This window comes from Ascidiella aspersa, chromosome 2, assembly GCF_963924565.1.
Source record: "Ascidiella aspersa chromosome 2, kaAscAspe10.2, whole genome shotgun sequence".
NCBI lineage: Eukaryota > Metazoa > Chordata > Ascidiacea > Phlebobranchia > Ascidiidae > Ascidiella > Ascidiella aspersa.
This window is the reverse complement of record NC_139448.1, coordinates 11100588-11121787: the sequence shown is the minus strand read 5'-3', so window position 1 is coordinate 11121787 and position 21200 is coordinate 11100588. Positions and strand designations below refer to the sequence as shown.

Here is a 21200-nt window from a genome sequence, read left to right as displayed (position 1 = left end):
TCACTGTTTATAAAAAGAGTCATATTACTGCTATCTGCTCACCGGACTTTAAATTTCACATTACAGCATTAAGTAATTTTAAATAAATATAAAAATGGTATCAATTTAAAGTTTACTTGGCAAGATACAGAGAACAATTCAAACTTCCATAATTGTTTGACTCAACAAACGCCAAATCAAATTTATTAATGCTATTATTAAAAAATTACAAAAACAACTTCATGATACATTTTTTTTTCTGTTCTCTAAAGGAAAATATTGAAAGTTTATTCAATGATACTGTATTATACTATCATCCGCCAAAATTTAAATAATATTCAAAAGCACAAAACAGAATTCGTAACACTTGATTATTTATTAAAATATTATTTTAAAAAAACGTGTAAATTGACGTGTTTTTTCATTTTTACTAACTCGAAAATATTTGGTTAAAGTTCCCATTACCATAGAAAACAAAATTAATTCGTATTCTATGGTTGGATCCTGAGCTGCAAAGGTTGAAATACAGGATCTCGCATAAAAAAGAGGCTCTTGTAGAGAGTTTACACAGTTACGAATTCGGAAGGTGATGCTGCTGAACACAACATTAAAGTATGTACTACCCAGGGGCGAATCCTAGAGGGGTGCAACGTGACCATACTGCTAATAAGTTACTTACGTCTAGATCCGGATTTAATTTGGTTGATCCATTTTCTGCAAAACGTTTTCTGGCTCCAACTAAATCTTCTATTCGTTAATGCAAATTACAAATTGCAAAAGCGGCACACATCAGTTTACTGCAGTAGTTTATTTTTTGTCTTGAAACACATCGGGTCGCGTTTCCCCGGAAACAATAACTTATCAGACGTGCGTGGACAACAAGCGCTCACGTGCGCGAAGAGAGAGAAAGAACGGCCCGACGTTTGACCAGCGACTGTATCTTACAGGAAAGAAGGAATAGCGAAAAACACGAAACACGTATAGGGGCGCGCAACATTAATCCAGCTCGACATAAGGCAAAATAGCGAGCGGCTCAATTTCGGCGGCGGCGGCGGCGGCATCGTTTACAGCAAGCACCGTTGGCCTTCGCAAAAAAATACTGTCAGACCAAGCGTACCAGGCACCCTGGCCGCCACGGCACCCGTCCACGCCGGACTTTTCGTCCGGGTTGTCCGGTATATTAAACGCCGGCTTTTGGCACCTCGCGGCCCGCGCGGAATCCGTGACCGTCACGTTTACGGTGCCACCGCGCGGCTGCGTTTCGCTGACGTGTTTAGCGCCAGGTGGCGCGACGGCGACGGAATTGGACGAGGTAAGGTTCACAGTCGCGAGCGGCGGGCTACGGTGGTCGTGAAACGGTTCGCTTAAATAAGGGGCGGAATTGGAAAGCGGTGGCGAGGGGTTGAAGGTGGAATAGAGGCTGGACGAGGCGCTCTCGTCATTTGTTCGCGTCGAGTCGAGGCTGTCGGGCGGCGAGATGTCGTCGTCGCGCTTTCGCTTGTGCGACGCCTTGGGCTCGTGTTCCTGCCACGCGTTCGTTGTGTATTCGTCTTTTTGCGGTGACGTCGACGGCATGGTCTGGTGAAATAAATTAGTGAAGTCCAGGTGTTTTAGTTTTAGGCCAGGTGTCCTCAATTTTATCCTACGTGGCACAGGTTAATAGAGTGTAAAAAGTCTGCATTAAAGTAGCGCAATATTCCCGACTGCTTTATCAAACAAGGGTCGAATATTATTTTGGTAATATTTTGACTTTCTTGTTGCCTAAAACTACAAACATCGGATAGGTTTACAAAAAATCACATTAAACTGTAAGATGAACTTACTGTAAGCTACAACATGTGCTTTCAGGAAAGACTCGCGAAAACGCGGCCTGTTGAGCTGGCGGCGATAACTTACCAAAAACTACTGAGCGGGGTAAAAACGTAATACGAAAAGTTTATTTTAATGTTATCAGACTAAACAAGTGTGTTAGGGATTCTATGAATTTGTCGTTCCCACTTTTATTATTACCAAGTTAAAAGTATTTTCCGTTGAGCTTACCAGAAACTTAATCTTGAGTCCGTTCGTCTCGCACTTGAGGTTAGCAGCGGCCGGCGATCCGTGGTTGGGCGTGTGCAAAGAGGCGGAAGTGGCGTGCGACCTCGAGCCGCTTTTCGAGTTCTTAGACGACGACTTGGGCGAGCGAGTCTTGGACGGCTTGGGCGAGTCGAGCGCCGCCGAATGTTTGGCAGGCAGCCTGGGCGAGGAAGAGTTGGTCGGCGTAGCGCTGTTAACGCCCACCGCCGACGACGGCGAAGGTGAGGAGGTGTTGCGATGAGCCGAGGAAGGGTAATGTGCGCTCCTGCGAAACTTGGCGTCGGTTTTTAACTTGTCCCTCGGCGCGGGAGACTTGGCGTCGGCCTTGCGCTTATGTCCCCGCTCCCTATCGCGGTCTCGAAGGTCGCCGTTCACAGTGCTGCGATGGTTGGTCGTGGTGGCAACGGCAGGCGGTTTGGTTGGCGCGCTGCTACTACTGCTGTTGTTGTTGTTGTGCCTTCGCTCGGCGCTCTTCACGGCAGGCGAGGCTGTCCTGTGCTTGGTTTGCTGCCGATGTTGCTGTTGCGGTGGCGGTGGAGGGGCTGGCGAGTTGCGCGGCGGCTTGTCGGGGGAGATCTTCTTCTTCGACTGCTGCTGTTGCTGGCAGGCAAGAAAAAGTTTTTGCTTTTTTTCCGATTTAGCTCAAGGTTTTTTGTCTACCTTACGTCCTAAACTGTTAATTTCTACCATGCATAAATCAGATGATGTCTAACACACATTATAGCTTTTGGGTAGCGATCCGCCACTCAGCCCTGGTTATAAAACTATAGGCTAGGTATTTTGGGTTTTGGACCTGTGCGCAACACACCAACGCATCTAACATTATTTTTTAAAAAACTTATTTTGTAGTTCGGACCACGTTTGAGTGTGAGGAGAGGACACACACAAGACACAACACAATATTTTTTGTTTGTATATTCCTAAAAAGAAACCATTATTCATTTTCTATACACCACTAAAGTCCACCGCAGTAAAACCAACAACAAAAAATTTAAATATTTTTGAAATCAAAAATTAATTTGATACACAAATCAATGGCTGTTTAGCAAACATAAAAGTAAATTTTATAATACAAGTTACAAATAGTGTGAGATTGTCAAAGAGGGTCTCAAAGCAACAAGCTTACAAGTTCAAATGAACTACCTGCATTGAAACTGGGAGCATCTGCTGCCATGTTTTAATTAGTTTTTTAGCTCTCTTTTGCAGGCCAGGATCTTTGGCAGCTTTTCTCACAAGGTTGATGTGTTTCCCAATGCGAGTGTCCTTTGAAATATAATAACTGTATTAGTAGTAGTACTATAAATAGCTGTTTCATCTCCCAAAAGAAAAACAAGAAATAATGCTTTATCTTACCAATTATATACACTGATAAGGCTAATTTTTTTGTTAATGTATATTAAAGAAAATAATACTGTAAAATAGTGTTTAATAAGTTTATTGATATAGAAAGGCAAAAACTGTTTAAACTGCTGTATAGTCATCTCAGTATTGCAAATTTTCTAATGATTCATTAAATATCTGAATTCATTTTTAATTTTTTTCAAAAAGTATTCTAAAGTCACTCAACTCTGTTGACAGTTGACAAGCAACAGTGATTCACAATTTTAAATCACTAAAGTATTATACAAATCAATTCATACCTCCAGTTCCTGCCTGGTTATGGTAATATTCTCAAGCATTGTAATAATCTCAAGAGCCACATGGAGATTTCGAACCTTAATATAAAATCATGTTATTAGGAACCATTACCAAGTACATTAGAAACTTGATATTGGATTGAAGACACACAGTTTTAAAATAGTCCTGTTTAATCTTGGTTTACCAATATTGCTTATGGCAGGGTATAAACATTGGGGAATAATATATTTTAAATAATTAAAGTATTTTGGCAAACTTATTATTTACAACATATTGTATACCTTGCAGTAAGGCAAGATTCTATACAACTACAGCTTGTTTGTAGATAAATAGCAGAGAATTGGGTCAAATTAAGGAAACCTAACACTAAGCTGATAAATATGGAGATTACTGATTAACACAATGGACAAAGACAATTCAATAGTTACCAGTTAGTTAAGTTTCAAACTATACACATTTATCAAAACAAATATGAAGTATTCATAAATGTAATTTTGGATTTGTTAACTAGAAGTGCACTATAAAAGGTTGGATATAATTCTGGGGAAACTTTTTTAATCCAGGAATAGATTTTAAAAGTAATACCATTCGTTATTACCATTATTTGCTGTGTTATTAAATTACAGTTCTAATTTCAGTTTTAAAGTTACCTTATTCAGTACTTTGTAACAACTTTAGTATTTTCCCAATAAGTTTTTTACTCTGCATTTTAAAATGTATCTTTTAAAAGACTGCTTAGCAGCATAGTGGGACAACTCTACCTTATCCAACCGGCTTTTAATATTATTAAAACTAATAACATGGACGATTTTAACTTCAACATTCACAAAAAAATTGACACAAAGCTTGTTAGTTATCTTCAACAATCAAAAACTGATAGCTTGTTATATTTGGGCTGTAGTATTACAGTAATGATTGTTGTTTGCTAATTTGATATGGTATATGGACAATCAACAACACAAAATAAACAAACATAAAGAGTATTGTATTTTGAAAGAATTTAACATCATCATAAAATTTTAAAATATTAAGTTGACATTTCTTATCTTTTGTTCGGAAGATTTGTTTACTAAAATAAGGTAAAGACAAATAAAATTGTATTTTAAAGCAAAGGTACCCTTTTTTCTGATTAGACAAACTCAAATAGTTGAAAAATTAAGCAAATTCAACACCGATATTTGACTAGGAAATAAATGATGGTCAACTTATTTAAACCGTATTAACACTTTAAATAACCAAAATAAATGTAAAACTTTAATCATGCTACTAAAAATACTGATTTATTAACTTAGAGAAATACTAATATTAAAAACATAAAAACAAAACAAATGTGACTCCATTTTTTGCCAGATTCAAAAGTTGGTCCCCGCAAATTTTAGCAGCAACTTGATTACAAACGTGATTAACATCCCCCTAAACAATATGCGAAGTTTCCAATGTGGGACTTCATTATTTACCATGGTTTACTTCAACAAACATTTCCTATTAAAAGTTGAGTGAAAGGGAGTTAACTCACAGTTCCGTCAGCTTTCATAACTTGCAAGAGTCGATCTTGAATTTGATATGGCGTAAGCGACATTTCTTTGTCACCGCAATGAAGAAACAGAAAACTCTAAACTCATTGTGTCGCAAATTTACACCTAAGACTGAGTTTTGTCTTCCTTGGGTAAAACTAAATCACTACAGAAGGTGAAATCATTAGAAAAAAAACATTCTTTCTAGAGCAAGAAGATCATAATCAAGAAAGATATTTTTTAAAACAAAATCTTGTAAACAAAAAGACTTCAAGTATTCAATTGCTTAAAACACATGAGAGGCTTAGTTGTTGAATTGAACAATGAAAAAAACAGAAAAACAAATTCTCAACCACTAAAACAATATTTATCATACACAAAACTTGGTTGTTAAAGGCACAGCGGTGGTAAGAAATAGTTATTACTTTAATTTTTACAATGCAAATAATAAGTTCCAATACTACTAACCACCTTTTAATAAAATATAGAAGAACAAGTTAGCAAATGGACAGAAAAGGTTATTCTGTTTGCTATTTTAAACTTGGATTAGAAATGTATTCAATTTTTATGATTGTAAAGCTTTGTGAATAAATTTCACGCTTTTGGTGAAAGAAAAGAGGCTCATGGCCACACAGATTACATAGATTAGCTAAATATGGAAAATATGAGTGTTTCTACGTAACCTGAAGTAGCTTTATGACAAGGAACTACTTCTAAAAACGCGTCTAGTTAAGTCGACTGACTCGACCAGACTGCGAGGTTGAGAAAAAAATTTACCTGACTGCCACTTATCCACACACGTATTGACTGCTAACATAGAAATCAAAACAGTCACGTGACTATACTATTGCCTTTGTTCAAAGTTATGAACTTATTGAACAAATTATGTAACAGCTTACGTTGAATTTTTAAAACAAATTACAGACAAGAAATAAATACAAAATAAATTTCAAAATCACTTTAGCTCTTCTCGATTATAGGTTATATTTTATCATTCTACATAATCCAGATATAATGTTTGCTCTAAGCAATGTATGATTGTAGGCTATGTATAATAGTACATTTGGAGAATATGGTGTCAGAACAGAAAAAATGGTCACTTTTTAGACTCCTTAAAGTGAAAGTAAAACCCCGACGGATGGCTTAACTACGTTTGACCTCAACATGGCGGAAGTCATCGTTTCAGGTGAAGTCTCTATACTCGTCGACTCGGCACTCGTGCACCAACAAATAGACACACAGCGCTCGACGCGACGTATGTCGTTTGTCAATGTTTGACTAAATTCGTTCAACAAACCAGCAAACATTTGAGGACAGGTATGGCGAATAGACTATGTTACACTCAAGGTGTGTCCATAACAAGCATAGGCCTGCGACAATAACTTTAAAGTGAGACCGAGACCAAATCGTAATAGTTGTTTCTCGGTCATCGATAAAGGATAACTTTTCTTAATTGTATTACCTTAACCCAGATTTTAGCTTAGATTTTTGAATTGTACATAACAATATTACAAGTCATTTACTATCATACTGCTGAAGGTACCGTATTCCATAGATATTGCTTGAATCGTTAACTTACATTTGGTAGAGGCTGTAAAAGTTTGGAAAAGGGATATGGATAAAAGGACGTCTATAAAACGTTACAGCCGGTGTATGTGGATGGCATATGTGGCTGCTGTCTTTCTGGCAATGACCATCGGCTTTATAATTCCTGGTAAGCTGTTTAAAGTATAGAATTTAGAAATAATTATGTGCACCCTGATCAAGTTAAATTATTAAATTGCAAGAGGACCCTAACGGTTCCTAACTAACGTGTTGACATAGACGTCGTAAATGATTAAAGATTGAAAATAACGAAGTACTTTTAACTCCAATATGAGCAAATTTATTTAAAATATTCAAACAGATTAACCACAAACATTTATTTAAAAAAGGCATAAACAATTATGTTTTTTTTACCGTACTAGGCTTAGTGGTTTAGCAAAGCCTAAGCTTTCAGTTTCCAGTCAGTTTCATGTGAAGATAAAGGGTTTTATGCGATGACGGGCTTGTGCCGGAAGCAACTGAACTTTATATGCTCTATACAGTACGTTCACATTCTACATAGGCTACACCAGCCTGTAAATATGTAGAGATAGTACACTCGGGTGCTTATATAGCGTGTAGCTTGTCATCAGACGAGCAGTTGGGTTCTTTGGGGTGACCGAGTTCTACTAATATATTTCAATTTTATATTGTGACACCACAAGCGTAGACCTGTTCTAACATAGTTTTATTGTATGCAATAACTGATAAAGTAGGACACCTTTTTTGTAAATTCCTGTTAACCTAAACATTGTTCATAATAAACATACAGCTTCTAGTATTGTATTAGGTTAAAATAGCACACATTTTTGTGAATTTTTCCGATATCAAATTAGTTTGTTGATAAGTTCCAATAACACTAAAGATATAGAACGAACGGCTAAACAAGTTGGTAAAAGTTGGAATAGAGAAAACCCCGCCTCACGATAGTAATTTTCATGCCCCTCCACTTGGTTAAACAAGTTTAGTGTTAGTATGCCATTGTTTATTACTACATAAATAATTTTACAAATTAACTTTCTTTCAAGCACTCAAGAGTCAAATTGTATCGTCTAAAATACCCTTTACTACGAACATTTCCCACTTTTTCTGCAAAAAATTAAATAGGCGATATCTGAGTTAACCCAGTTTTGTATAAATTAAGTTACACGTTTGGCCAATGTTGATGCTTCGCTTTGCTTAAGTAAATGCAATCAATTATTTTAATTTGTTTTTTGCAAACCCCAGGAATTATCGGGGTAGCCGGGTTGAATCGTTACAACGACACCCTTCTCTACCTGGGCTTGATCGACTTAATTTTCGCTGTGCTTTTTTTTACTGGCTGGTGGTCCTGTCAGATAGAGTGCGAGGACATCAATACACAATATATTCCGATCAGCAGGTAATTCCAACTGTGTGGCAGACGTGCTGTAAATCGAAATGTTTGACCGATCCGTGTGCGCGTGACTATATTAACAATAGTGGTTTTCAACCTCTCGTACAAAACTTACGCCGTTGTACGAAAAACTTCAAGGTGTATTTTTACTGCGGCTGCCCAAAAGTATATATTTCTTTGACACATTAAATCGACCTGCAATCATAAATCCCGGGATGACGACGGAAGCATTTTCCCTTTAATTTAAGTTAAGGCTTAAATAAGCACAAATAAAAATGGCATATAGTTTCGTCTGGAAACCAGGGAGTGTGCAGCGACAGTAAAAAAACACCAAGAAAAAGTGGTATTCGACAGTAAAAGGTTGAGAACCTATTGTACACTTTACAACGCGGAATTGTTGTGATTTTCATTCTTTGAAAAAGCACTTCGTTTTTATATATTAATTACGTTAAGTTTTTTTAGGTGAATTTTTATAAGCGCTCATAATTTTTGAATAAATAGTTTTTGTGACTACAAATCTTAACGTATATATATGTTTAAGTCTGAATTGCGAAGAAACAATTTAACTCATAGATAGACAATATTGCCGTTTTTTCTTTGAATAGCGGTTAACAGTGTCGAAAACATAAATCATTTTGTGGGGCATCTCAAAAGTCTGTTGTTTTCTAACCACCAACTTGCGCTTTTCAGACACACGCAATACCGAACAGGGTCCATGTCCAGTCAAGGATCTTCGATAGCATCAAGCTCAACACACCAAAAACTCGTGCGCATGGAAGTAACCACTGTAGACGAGCTGTAGCTGACTTCACCGAAGAATATGAGTGTGTTTTTTTGGCTGGCAGTTTTTAATCTCAACTAATGCCAAGGAAATGTAAAAAGTTATTTGTGCAGTAAAGCTTGCCAGCGTGACAGACAGTGTACCTGCTTTAATGATGCCGTATGCATACATGCAAGCAATTTTTTTTACTTCTGCATACCCTATAACGTAAACTTCGTTCAGACTTTGCAATAGTGTCGACGTGTCTATTGAGCTGTGTATAGCTTACCGCAAGACGTTGGAGAAAATTACTACGATTAGCATACGAAAACAACCACTTCTGTCACAAATAAAAAGTTTTTAAATAATGTCTAACATTTACACATAACACTTGGGGTACCACTCAGACACTCATTTACGTGGCATATGGTTTAACACCAGTAAACTTGTGAACTTCCGGTATGCAGTATTTGTCTTAATTTATGTTCTATCACTATTTTAATTTTCTGTGAATGCCTATACCTACCTTTTAATAAACGTCTATGTAACTCTTACGTAGTCTGGCAGCAGTTTGGAATCCTTTCTGCCCAATTTAATTCCTTGTTGTTTGATACAACGTTTGTAGTAGTCAGTTAAAAATGTATAAACAAGATGTTTTTAATTGTATTGGGGAAACACACACTAGGCAAATAATACAGCTTTTATTGTACCAATAGACAAAAAGTATTGACCCATTTGAGATACAGAAAAAAGCATCTTTTACTTCACAGGTAATAAAAATACTTTTTTTAATTCTATGCAAAAATATTATGGTATCCTAACAAACATTTTGACAAGTTTAGAACTTACAGCAAATATTTAGGCTTTATTAAATAAAATTAGTAAAGGGCAGAATAGATATTAAGCTTTTAACAAAAATAGTTTATCTGATTTATTTCGAATTTTGTTCGAATTCATGAAAAAAATGATTTGAAACATACTTATAAACATTTACACAATAAACAAATTAACTTCTAATTAAATTTTAAAGGGTGGGATTGAGAAAAGGTAGATGGCATTAATTAGGTTTAAACAGTGCCTACATAATAAAAAATATAACAAAAAAGGAATAAAAAAAAACTAAGAAAAAACCCATAATAACGGTTAAATTGAAAAAAAACACAGCTAAAATTACTACTTGTTGTTCTAAATTATTTCAATACAAAGCATTTTAAAATGTCTAACAACACATTTTATAAAACAAAATGTGGGCATTTATAATGAACTTTTAGTACTATGAAAGGAAAACAAAAACAAGGTGAATATTTAAAGCAATACTTAAAAGGGATTATGCAATGATAATAGCTTCCTACTAGGTATTAAAGATTGTTAGTGAGTTAATGAAGGTAAATCACAATTTTTAACATTCAAACAAAAAGAAAGAGGAAATACAATTATTTGGCATTAATTACTACAGTGGGTACCAAAAGACCATGATTAATTTCATTTGAAAGACAATAGTGGACACAAAACATAAAATAACAAATTAAAAACTTGAATGAAAAAGTAAAAAAGTATAACCAATTTAGTTTTCTAACACAATTAGCAACCCTGAAAATTTGTTTAATAGAGAATTACATAAACATCATCTCAAGAAATGTTATACTAAAAAATAACAATCTTTGGTAGGTTTGTTGATAAGTTACAACAAAAAATGTGCAACACATGTTATTCAACAGTAAAAAGGTATGTTAATACTCAAAATGCATTTAGGTAGATCAATAAAACACAAGCAACAAAAAATACTTTTCAAAGACCCTTTTAACTACACAACAGTTACTAAATACCATTATTTAAACAAGTAATTTGAAATATGATATGAAAAATGAGGGGATGTTTTACTACTGCTGGACTATTGTTTCAATTTATACAAATCAAGCCATAACAAAAAATGATGTACCCTATTTTAGTTCACCTTTATAAGCTAAAATTAAATACTCGTTTGGATACAGTTATTGGTATGCATTTTTCATCAACATCGAAATGACAAAACAAAACGGTAAGCAAATACTTGTTGCACTAACCCTTATTCTATGATTATTATCAATCAAAAGTTAGTGCAAATTAACAAACGTTACGTTAATGTAAACTTAAAAAGCCTACTCAAAATACACACCATATACAGAGGCCACAGCAAACAGTGAGTTGTTTTTGTATTCACAAGACGAAAACGTATCAAACTTTGCATTCCACAAACACCGACTCCCTATTCTCAAACCTTGCCCACTTGCCTCACCAATATGGATCAGGCAAATTATCTTGTAGCGGGGGATGCTCATCTCTTTCACTCTGCCCTTAACATCCTATAAAGAAAAAGGTAATTTTTATTTAACCTTTACATCCTATAAACCAAGTGTAATTTTTATTGTTTTTTAAAAAAAATTTAAGCAGCCTAGGGAAGTACATTGTCTTAACATTAAGAGTTTTCTTTATATTCAATTTAAATTATCTAAAAAATCAGCTGATTTGTGATGATATTGGCTTTAAAACAAAAAAAAGTATTATTGGGCATGAAGATAATGTATTAATACAACTTCAACTATATATATTTAGTAGACATTTTTACATCTGAAATAGTCTTTGTCATCTTTCGACAAAAATCTGGATCATAAGTTTCATCACACAGATACCCAGCCAGAACATCATACATCATTTTCTTAATCGCTCCTACTGGAAACCTAACTTTAGGCTCCATCTGATATGTGTTTTCATATTGTGTGGCAGGTCTCATAAAAAAATCATCATCGTGGGGATGGTCCATATATGACACAGTGCTTACAGACCTAAAAAATTAATACGGAAAACAATAATGATGACATCAGACTTTTTCAAAATAATTTAAGGTTATTTTTTTAGAATAGACAAAAATTGAAAACCAGCGACAACAGTCATAATGGCAGATTGCGTTATGCTAATTATATATATTATCTATAATATTACCCCTTGAAATTTAACATACACCCACATATTTTTAAAACAAGTTCAACATTAAAAAACCCTGGTCAAGGCAAAACAAAAAAGAGGAACTTAAATACTCATATGGTTTTGTAAAAATACTAAACCTACGGAGCATAGCCTCTGTGCTTTCTTTGTTGATGTTCCGTTCCTGCACTTAAACCCGACGAAACGCTTCCGGTTCTCTTCTTAAGCAACTTTGCAGCTTTAACTTGAGCCAGATTGTGTGCTTTAGTTTCCGCCATTATATAGTGCGTTTCAGACCGCGATATAGAAAAACAGCCTTAATATGTTTGCATAAAAAAAATTAAAATGTGAAGATCAGTCTTGAGCCCTGCTAGATTTTCCTAAATGTAAAATACAAATTTAACAACCGATTTCCTTCAGATAACAATCACATTCCTCCATAAATTAAGGATTTTTTTTTATTATTTCCGATACTGTGTAGATTCTGTTAAAAAAATAAAAGAAATCGGGTAAGAATGAAGCACCATATATATTTAAATGTAAATATAAAAAACAAAGCCTTGTTGTTTAATATAAATCTAAAGGGAATAACAATTATATATTATATGCCAGGAGAAAAATGAAATCGAAGCATATCGTGATTGTGCTGGATTCTAGTTTTGTGGTTGTCCTTAGAAACGTACACCATCGTAAGCCCTTGTGTTAGAATGTAACGATCACGGTCAATTTTTTTCAACTGGGGATTACGCAAATTTAACATAGTTCCTATAAAATGGCTTTTTAGGTTTAAAAAATGGTATCAAATAAGTTTAATATATTTTAAAATTACAATAACGTCTAGTATATAGTTATTTGCACAACAATAACATCCGTCCTTCGTTAAGTTAAAAACCACCTGCTGTAAACAAAATCGGAGTTTTTAAATCAGTGGTTTTATAGTTCATTTTAAAATGCTATGGTGTGATTTAAGTCTGAAAATGTATAGAAACTGCGCAAACGTTTTTACAAACGAGCGAAACAGAGAAAACGCGCTTTTTAGCCGAAAACTCGAAAAGCCTGTCTCCAGAGATTATAATCTCTTTGGTCTCCACACTAGACGTGTCACGTGCCAAAACTATTCATGCATAGATTTCAACAACAATGAGAGCCTTGACTCGTTTTGTAAACCACACCACAGACGTTCACAGAAAGCAGGAGACTAAACAAGAGGTTAGAAGGTAGACAACGGTTTTCGGTTCCTTTCAAGCGTTGTCACTGAACCTAAAAAAGACAAAGTACAAGATTTCGTGCAGTGTAATTTTTTTTGCCGTTGAACAAGAACGTAAAATTAATTGTTGTAAAATTGAAACATTGGCCTGGTTTGCAAGCGCTAGCCCGTTTAAGATTTTCTATGAAGCGTAAGTTGGTTAATTTGATAGTTAAGCGCATTCATCAAATTAGTTTCGAACCACTGTTATAATACAAATATATTTTTTTTTGTTTATTGCAACTCCTACCATTTTATCCAACTAACCACTTGATTTAAATAAAATATGACATGTTTTCTTGGACCTACCGAAAATTTATAAATAAACTTAATTTTATATTACAAGACTTTAGGCACAATGCAAATAGGGATACACATTGTTTGGGTGTTTTTGTCTGTCACAAATTTCTGTCTTGCGCTTGGCTCCAGAAGTCTCTTTTTTCATCCACACTTGAAACAGCAAGCAAGTTCAACATACACAATTACTCGATCAGAGATTCAAAATCTGGAAGCTTTAGATGATGAAAAAAGGTGTGTGAAACAAGACTTGAAAAATAATATTGTACTGCTTTTCTTTTAAAAACAAACTTGGAGTTTTGTATTCAGTGAACAGAAAGTTTATTAACACATTTATATCAGTGTATGTGACTTACATTAAATTTTAAACTTTGATATTAGAGCAGTGGTTCCCAACCGGGATGTTGCGGCACCCTGGTGTGCCATTTCTAATGCTCAAGGGTGCCAACAGTAGTTTGGTTATTTTAAGAATCTGATTTTTGCTCAATTGACAAATTTCTTGATACAACTATTTGTGTATGTTTAGAGAACATTATATCAGATGACACTTTCCTACATGTTTTAAGTTGATTCCAGTACCATTTATAGTAATATTTCAGTTAAATACTCAATGAAAAATCCACTCGGGTGCTGAAAATCGATTTATTATTTTGAGGGTTGCTGTAAGCCATAAAAGGTTGAGAATCACTTTTTTAGAGCCTTAATATCATAATAGCATATTTTAACAATTTTTTTGCCAATCAATGATTCAATTTTATATTTGTTCCAGTGACAACCATGACATGCCTATAAAGGTAGAAGAAAGGGTGACAGAAGATATGAGGCCAGATCTTGTTAATATGCAACACAGGTTGCACAAGCGGAGCACAAAAAACAAGAAGAAAACCATCACTGTTAACACTGCACCACTGCATGATGGCAATCAGTAAGCACCAGCATATTTTTGTATAAACTTATTGTCCAATGAATTTGTTAAGGCAAATATGACATGAATGTATGCAATTTAATAACCATGCCAATTTGTTTGTAGTTAAAATGAATTACATGTGTACATTAATTGTTAATAGTAAATTTTCTAATGCTACCTTAACTTTAGGACGAATTCTTATATGAAACTAAGTCTCCCACCTAGAAAACAAGTTGTTTGTGACATATTTATGGCAAAGCTTCCTTTTGCACTTGGGAAATACATTATCTTAATTTTCACTTAGTGTCTGTCATCAATGACCCAAGTTTCATTAAACTTTAATGAGCAAACAGGGTGCCAGACGATTTAGCGATTTTCTTTATCTCTAGCAATGCATTGCAGATGATGTTTTTGTGTCATTTCAGGCATCTCATTATTCACTGGGCTGGGAAGAACAGCAGTGTTATTGTTGTTCTCACAAAGAACATGCATAACGGCCAAGTCACCAAATCCTACTGCTACTTTTCCTATGACTATGGCAAAACATACAAAGTAAGGAATCTATATGTATTTTTGTTGTTGCGTGTGTAGTCCACATGTTGCTAGATTTCCTTTTGTTATTTTTACACACATTGTGAAGGTTGTTTAATGTAAATTTATACTTTAATAATGCGTTTATCAAAAGTTAAATCAGCAAATTAGGTTTGTATAATTGAATAATATTTTTGTTTGTTTAAAAAGATCGTTATTCAACCTGTTTAGAAGTATGTAAAATTGACAAGAAAGCAAATTTTTATGACAGGCGCAGATGTTTAAAATGTTGTATTTCAGCCAAAACACTGTGCACAATTGATATGCCTAAAATACAACTGTAAAAGTGACTTGGACACATGTTTATACTTTGATAAATAAAAATGTTGGAAACTAGGTGTATGTTGGGGTTCCAGGAGACCTTTAATGTTAACACTTGTAAAAGAATAACATTTTATTTGTGCCCAAAAATTTGCACATTTGCGAAAAATAAGCTTAGCAGGAACACTGTAACACTAATGCTTTTTGCCATGCAGAAAGTAATATCATCAGACAGTAACACAACATTGCCGCATGGTCACATCAACATGTACTATCATGCGCCTGACGACATCAACCGGTACATATTTGCCGACACCAAGAACAAGGCAATCTACACAACAACGGATTCAGGAAAGACAATCAAGTTCGTAAACAACCTTCAGTTTTACCCGGATGAAATGTCGATGCACCCTTCAAAACCCTCAATCGTACTTGCCCAAGACAAAACATCAGCTGGGCGTGGATTATACAAGTCTGATGACTTTGGCAGCACATGGATAAGAATTCAACAGAATGTGGTGGAAGTGGAATGGGGATTCCTAGCTACTGGTTAGTTTTTAACTATATGTTTAAAAGAAAAAGAAAAAGAAAAAAAAGTACATTCTTATATTCCAAAATTACCAGGATTTCTGTTCACTTTGTTTCAAACTAGATTTTTTGACTTCTATAAGGAAAAAATATTATCCTCAGGAACTTTAAAGTAAATAAAAACATAAACTCTTAATTATCAATATTTTCTCTTACTTTGTTTGTGAGCTTTTATGTATCTGAAGTACCACACATATATACCTGAAAACAATACAAATTTTGATACTTGTTATTGGATTAAATCTAGACCTTAGTGTTTCATAAAACTGTGAAACTCTTTCATCCATATGTTATCAAACCAATATTCCTATGTAGCTGGGTTGTAAAAAAACTGTGAAGTAAGATGTCAAAAACTGTTTTTAAATAAGGTGTAAATCATTTAAGGTTTCAATACCCTTTACATATTATCGTAGAAGTAGTGTTAAATTATTGAATGTTTTGACCAACTCCAAATAATGTTAGTCTTGTAGAAAATAACTGCTACTGGCGTTTTTCCTGCATTGTTTCAATCGTTAGCATATTGTTTTACCTCATGAGCTGTTTATGGAAACACAAAATTTTGACCATAATTGTAGGATAGTGGTACTACAGTCGTACTCTGTGGTTTTAGATAGTAGAACTGGTTGTGATGTAGTTTCAGGTTTTACGCAATTAGTCCCTACAAGTATGTGACACAACAGTAGTTAACCAGGAATGTCAAAAAAAACACACCTATTTTAGTGAAATCATTACTACCAAAACAAGTGTTAGTAAGTGTCAATCTTTTATTAGTTATAATAAAATCTACACTTGCATGTATTACCCATCTTGCTAAATATTTGAGCATTGTAGTATGAATGATTCTGCTAAAAATAAGTGCCTTATTGTGTGGAAACGTGATACTGGTTTGTTGGCACAGGGTCAGTTCAGGGAGATAGTTTTGGCATGGTAATATTCGGAAGTGTTAAATGACATTTGATTTTGTCTGAGGCTGTGCCAACTTTTGGATCATTAGCGTTAAGCATTACTTTTCAAGTTCTGTTTTTTTTACAAAACAACAACTATCTGTAACAGTTTAAAGACAACTTGGAGAATTAAAAAACGTTTATCGGTTATACCATAGAAACTACTGCCGATAAATCTTAGACCAGGAACTCTGTATAAGAACTTCCTGTGTTTCGGGGTATTCTATTGATACCACTAACTATATAGTAGCTGCTCTTTATTTTCTTGTTGAAGATTGCTGTGATAATAAGCTTCACTGATACTGATATATATATATAAATATACACAGCCTACTGTACAAAAACATAATATGAAACAAGTCATGTTTTTATTTTATTACTTTTAATGAGAATAAAAATTGAATACAATTCACATTTCTTAGACATAAAATAAATTGAGTTATCCAAGAAGGCTGGCTAATTACTATATACATTTTGATCATGATCAAATAGGGATGTACGATTGCATAATTTTCTGAGGTTTAGCAGAAGGTTATTTTTTTTTTGATGGTGTGCACTTGCTAGTTAAAATTTTTGCTTTATGCATATATTTTATTTTTTTAATTGTATGGCTTCATTTTTAAAGGACGTCTTCTTGATTTTACATATTTGTTTAGTAAAGGAATCCCGGCCTATGCATGTACATTGTTAACTTCGACTAAATGTTTTCCATCTTTGTTCAAAAAATATTGTGGTGCAAGGGAATCAGTTCAACTTGTTATACGTTTTTTTAAAAAAGCCAATCATGGTTAACAACTGTTTTCCGTATTAGAATACATATACCAGTTCTTTGCTTCGCAAAGTAGTTTGTTGATTGATGCATAGTGTTACCAAGTCTTTTCTTTTGTGTAAACCATACAACTAAAGTTAAGCAATAATAGCACATGACCTATTGACACACAAAGACGGGTTGCTTTTGCCTAAACCCATTAAAACGAATAAACCATAAATTTTATGACACCTTGTTTTTGCCTGTTCTGGGCTTATATTAAAATTACCTAACTTTTACAACACTCCATATGTTTACTTTGCTGTAAAATTAACATCTTGTTTAAAGTACCGTATTCTGAAGATAGTTTTACACGCTTTAAGTTGTTAGAATTTGGATACAAGGTTTTTTATTTTTGATAATTTTTTTACCTACAGGCAACCAGGGTTATGACAAGGAGGATTCATTGTACGTACAGCGGAGGGAACCGAATGGCAAAATCACCGTTCTTCGTACCGAAACTTATTTCCAGTATGATGTCGTTGAGCATGTCCTTATCTCTAACGTGAACGACTTTAAGGTCATGAACACTTCCATGTTTGCAACGAGATCAACCTCTTCAGGTAAGACAGTGTGTGAGAAATCCAAGATTAAGTTCCAGTTGTTGAGAAGGAAATTTGTAGCTCTAGTCAACAGTAATTTTTGTTTTTATTTTGACCAGTCTACATGTAATTTTTTTAAAAGGTGATATAAAATATCAGTTTAGCTGTAAATTTTATCATTTTTGTAATAATTTAATGAATTTGCAAAAATTGTTATGTATGAAAAAAATTGTCCCGACATCTGCGAACCATTGTGGTGTATAATTAGTACCTAAGAACAGCAATTATGTTCCTTGTTAGATTGATTTGTAAGCAATTACTTTTCCATGGTTCAGGTGGCAACAATGAACTGTGGTTAGCACCTGACCGACACTCAACCTTTATGAAGGCAGTAATTCCCACGAACCTTCCAACCAAGGAGTTTTATGTAGTTGATGCTGCAGACTCTCAGGTAATGCTTTTTTTAACATTTTTGTTTGGAAAGGTTATGGTTTATTTTAAACATGTGCTGTTCATATTCTTTAGAAATATCTGTAGTTTTACTTATTTTTATTTGTATCCCATTATTCCAATAGCTGTCAAAGAGAAGTGTTGATAAAATTAAAAGATGAAGTGTTGATAAAATTCACAGCAGTTTTACACCTTAACATTGTCATTATGAACATTTTCATTCATTAAAACATGAAAAAAGTTCACTATCTGCTTAATAATGGTTGCCATTCTTTTCAGATAATGGTGTGTGTAAACCATGGGGAAGGCCACACAAATCTGTACATCTCTGAGAAAAACAGGGTTGACTTCACCTTGTCGTTGCAATATGTTACCTACTTCAATCCAGAACATGCCTCCTACTCTTCCCTCAGGTTTGTACTAGTTAATCTCATTTTTAAAAAGCCTAATTTTTGTGAAAAAATTGATAGTAAACAATAAAAGTGCAATATGTTTTTTAGTGATTTATAAAAACTTCTTTTTTTTTAAACACAAAAAATACATATTTGGATTGGTTTGTATGTCATCCAATCATTCGCTACCAGGGGCCTGGTAAGGATTCTATCTTGACTGTATTTTCGATCAGCATTTCCACGCATTGCATACAAGTGAAATAATTTTTTTAAATGCTTTTATGTTTTATTACTCTCAACCTTAATTGTTTATTGAATCTAAGTTAGTTTATGCTCTAACATTGACCAAATAGTTGTTTTTGTGTTGCTGTATATCATTTTACTATTTCTTCATTTTCAGTGGAATATTGTTGTGCTGTGTGCTTCAGCAATTTTGTCGTTTATTGTTACAGACTGACTTTTAGAAATATTTCAACAATGCATAGTCTGATTCAATTTCTGGTGAGCAAATTGTTTTTGAACTTTTGCTTCAAAATGTCACTTGTTTGCAGTTTGTATGCCGAAGAGGCATTTGCCGACATCTACAAGATTCATGGCATGCGATCGATCTATGTTGCCAACATTATGGTGGATAAACAAACCAACCATCTGGACAGCAGTACAATGCATTCGGTGATCACCTTTGACAAAGGAGGCATGTGGCAAAATATTCCCATGCCGGGAGAAGACGACAGTGGTAACAAGATCAACTGCTCTATAAGGTCTTATATTTCGTCACTTTCTTGTATAATGTTTTTTATTTTCGCATAGCATTTTTTTTACTTGCATTTTATGTTGTTCTGTATCAAAATTGTATGGCTAGTTGGTTCAAACAAAAAATAAGGTAGGGTAATCCGGATTTGCTTGTTTTAAAGTATTTTATTTTACAAACTTTGATCAGTTCTTGATTTTTATCATAAAACGTTTAGCTTTTGCATGTTTGTTTGTTTTTGAGCCCTAAACACGAATACTTCTTTAAAGTTATATTATTAAGTAGAACTAACCCCTAGGCCTGATTCTACTAAAATCGCACAAGTTTCAGTCAGGCATCGCAAATTACTTTTTACTCAAAACTCCTGTGCCCCCCCCCAAAAAAACCTGACCTTTTAAAGCAACAATTGCAACTAAACTCTGCTGTGTCATTGTTCGCAGGGCTGGATGCTCGCTGCAGCTGACTCAGCAGTTTCACAGCCTTCACCCAGCCACCCGCACTAGCCCCATGTTCTCGCAACCCTCGGCCCCAGGTTTCGTGTTTGCCCAGGGAAACGCGGGAAAGACAATCACGTCAAACCCCGATCTGTTTTTCTCCTCTTCAGCTGGAAAGGATTGGGTTCAGGTGAATTGTATTAACAGTGTATATATTTGTATTTTTATTGTCGGTAAGTCAATTTTATTTTTATTTTTATAAAATCAAGAACACAGTTATATAAACAGTCCTCAGGCTTAGTCTCGTTTTGATTTTAGGTTTGATTTAATGTCCCCTATAAAATGAATTGAGTATAGTTGTATATTTCATGATTTTGGAATAACAAATGTATTGTGAATTATAAGCCTGGTTTTCTACTGGTATCCGATAATTATAAGCCTGATTTTCTACTGGTATATAATATTTGAAAAAGTTTAAATTAATTATGAATCATCTCTTGTCTTCTGCAATATGATTGGACATTGTAGGTTATCTGAAAATGCCTTACTACCTTTCATTTAATTTACATATACTACTTATTATAACAGTAAGTAATTAAAACAATTTCGCAAAAGGGAATAATCGAATTAGTGCTTTGTTCTGTGATTCGAATGGGATTCTAGAGTCTACCTTTACACAAGCTGCAAATGACGTACGCTTGGCATTGGTGATTGCAGTAGACTGTGCAGTATTACTATATGCACCCTATGCACCTCTATTTATAGCTGGCCAGTCATCCCGCCCACGACAGCCTAGTTATTATCCATATAAATTTCGGAACAACAGCGGACGAGCGTGTGTAAGTCTATATGACATCTAAATGAATGTTGCTTCAATAAACTTAATGATACTGTTTCAACTTCGGGCGATAAACCTCATTGTTTGTGAATGTTGCGCGCGTTATCCCTTAAAACTATTAATACAGTCAAATTTCAATGGCGTTTCCGAGTAGTTTATTTTCGCTTTTTGATCGTTTGTGTGTTGGTAGATTATTGATATCGAGCCATGAATGTTTCTTCGTATACAATTAGATGTAGACTTATGCCATTTTTGACGCAACAC

General features: G+C 34.4%; 3 protein-coding genes across 3 annotated transcripts in view; 1 reads left to right on the top strand and 2 right to left on the bottom strand.

Moving 5' to 3' along the window:
- Positions 1-856: 856 nt before the first annotated feature.
- LOC146163628 (uncharacterized) lies at positions 857-5909 on the bottom strand. The gene is made up of 5 exons (XM_083382410.1): positions 5210-5909; positions 3696-3770; positions 3199-3318; positions 2020-2655; positions 857-1557 (listed from the first exon to the last, which is right to left on the bottom strand). The coding sequence occupies exons 1-5, from the start codon at positions 5270-5272 to the stop codon at positions 976-978; spliced, it is 1476 nt and encodes a 491-aa protein (XP_083238536.1). The 5' UTR covers positions 5273-5909; the 3' UTR covers positions 857-975.
- A 3763-nt stretch (positions 5910-9672) lies between these two features.
- Positions 9673-12198, bottom strand: LOC146163627 (dynein light chain Tctex-type 5-B-like). Its single transcript, XM_083382159.1, has 3 exons — positions 12032-12198; positions 11532-11748; positions 9673-11268 (listed from the first exon to the last, which is right to left on the bottom strand). Exons 1-3 carry the CDS (start codon positions 12163-12165, stop codon positions 11065-11067), a joined length of 555 nt encoding a protein of 184 aa, XP_083238285.1. The 5' UTR covers positions 12166-12198; the 3' UTR covers positions 9673-11064.
- Positions 12199-13486: 1288 nt separating this feature from the next.
- LOC146163626 (uncharacterized) overlaps positions 13487-21200 on the top strand; it is a 54661-nt gene continuing 46947 nt past the window's right edge. Inside the window, exons 1-9 of the mRNA XM_083381041.1 lie at positions 13487-13664; positions 14200-14355; positions 14763-14889; positions 15405-15738; positions 17907-18092; positions 18407-18522; positions 18801-18934; positions 19465-19674; positions 20105-20288. Of these exons, the coding sequence (XP_083237167.1) occupies positions 13492-13664; positions 14200-14355; positions 14763-14889; positions 15405-15738; positions 17907-18092; positions 18407-18522; positions 18801-18934; positions 19465-19674; positions 20105-20288 (1620 nt within the window). The 5' untranslated portion in view covers positions 13487-13491. The remainder of the gene's footprint in view (positions 13665-14199; positions 14356-14762; positions 14890-15404; positions 15739-17906; positions 18093-18406; positions 18523-18800; positions 18935-19464; positions 19675-20104; positions 20289-21200) is intronic.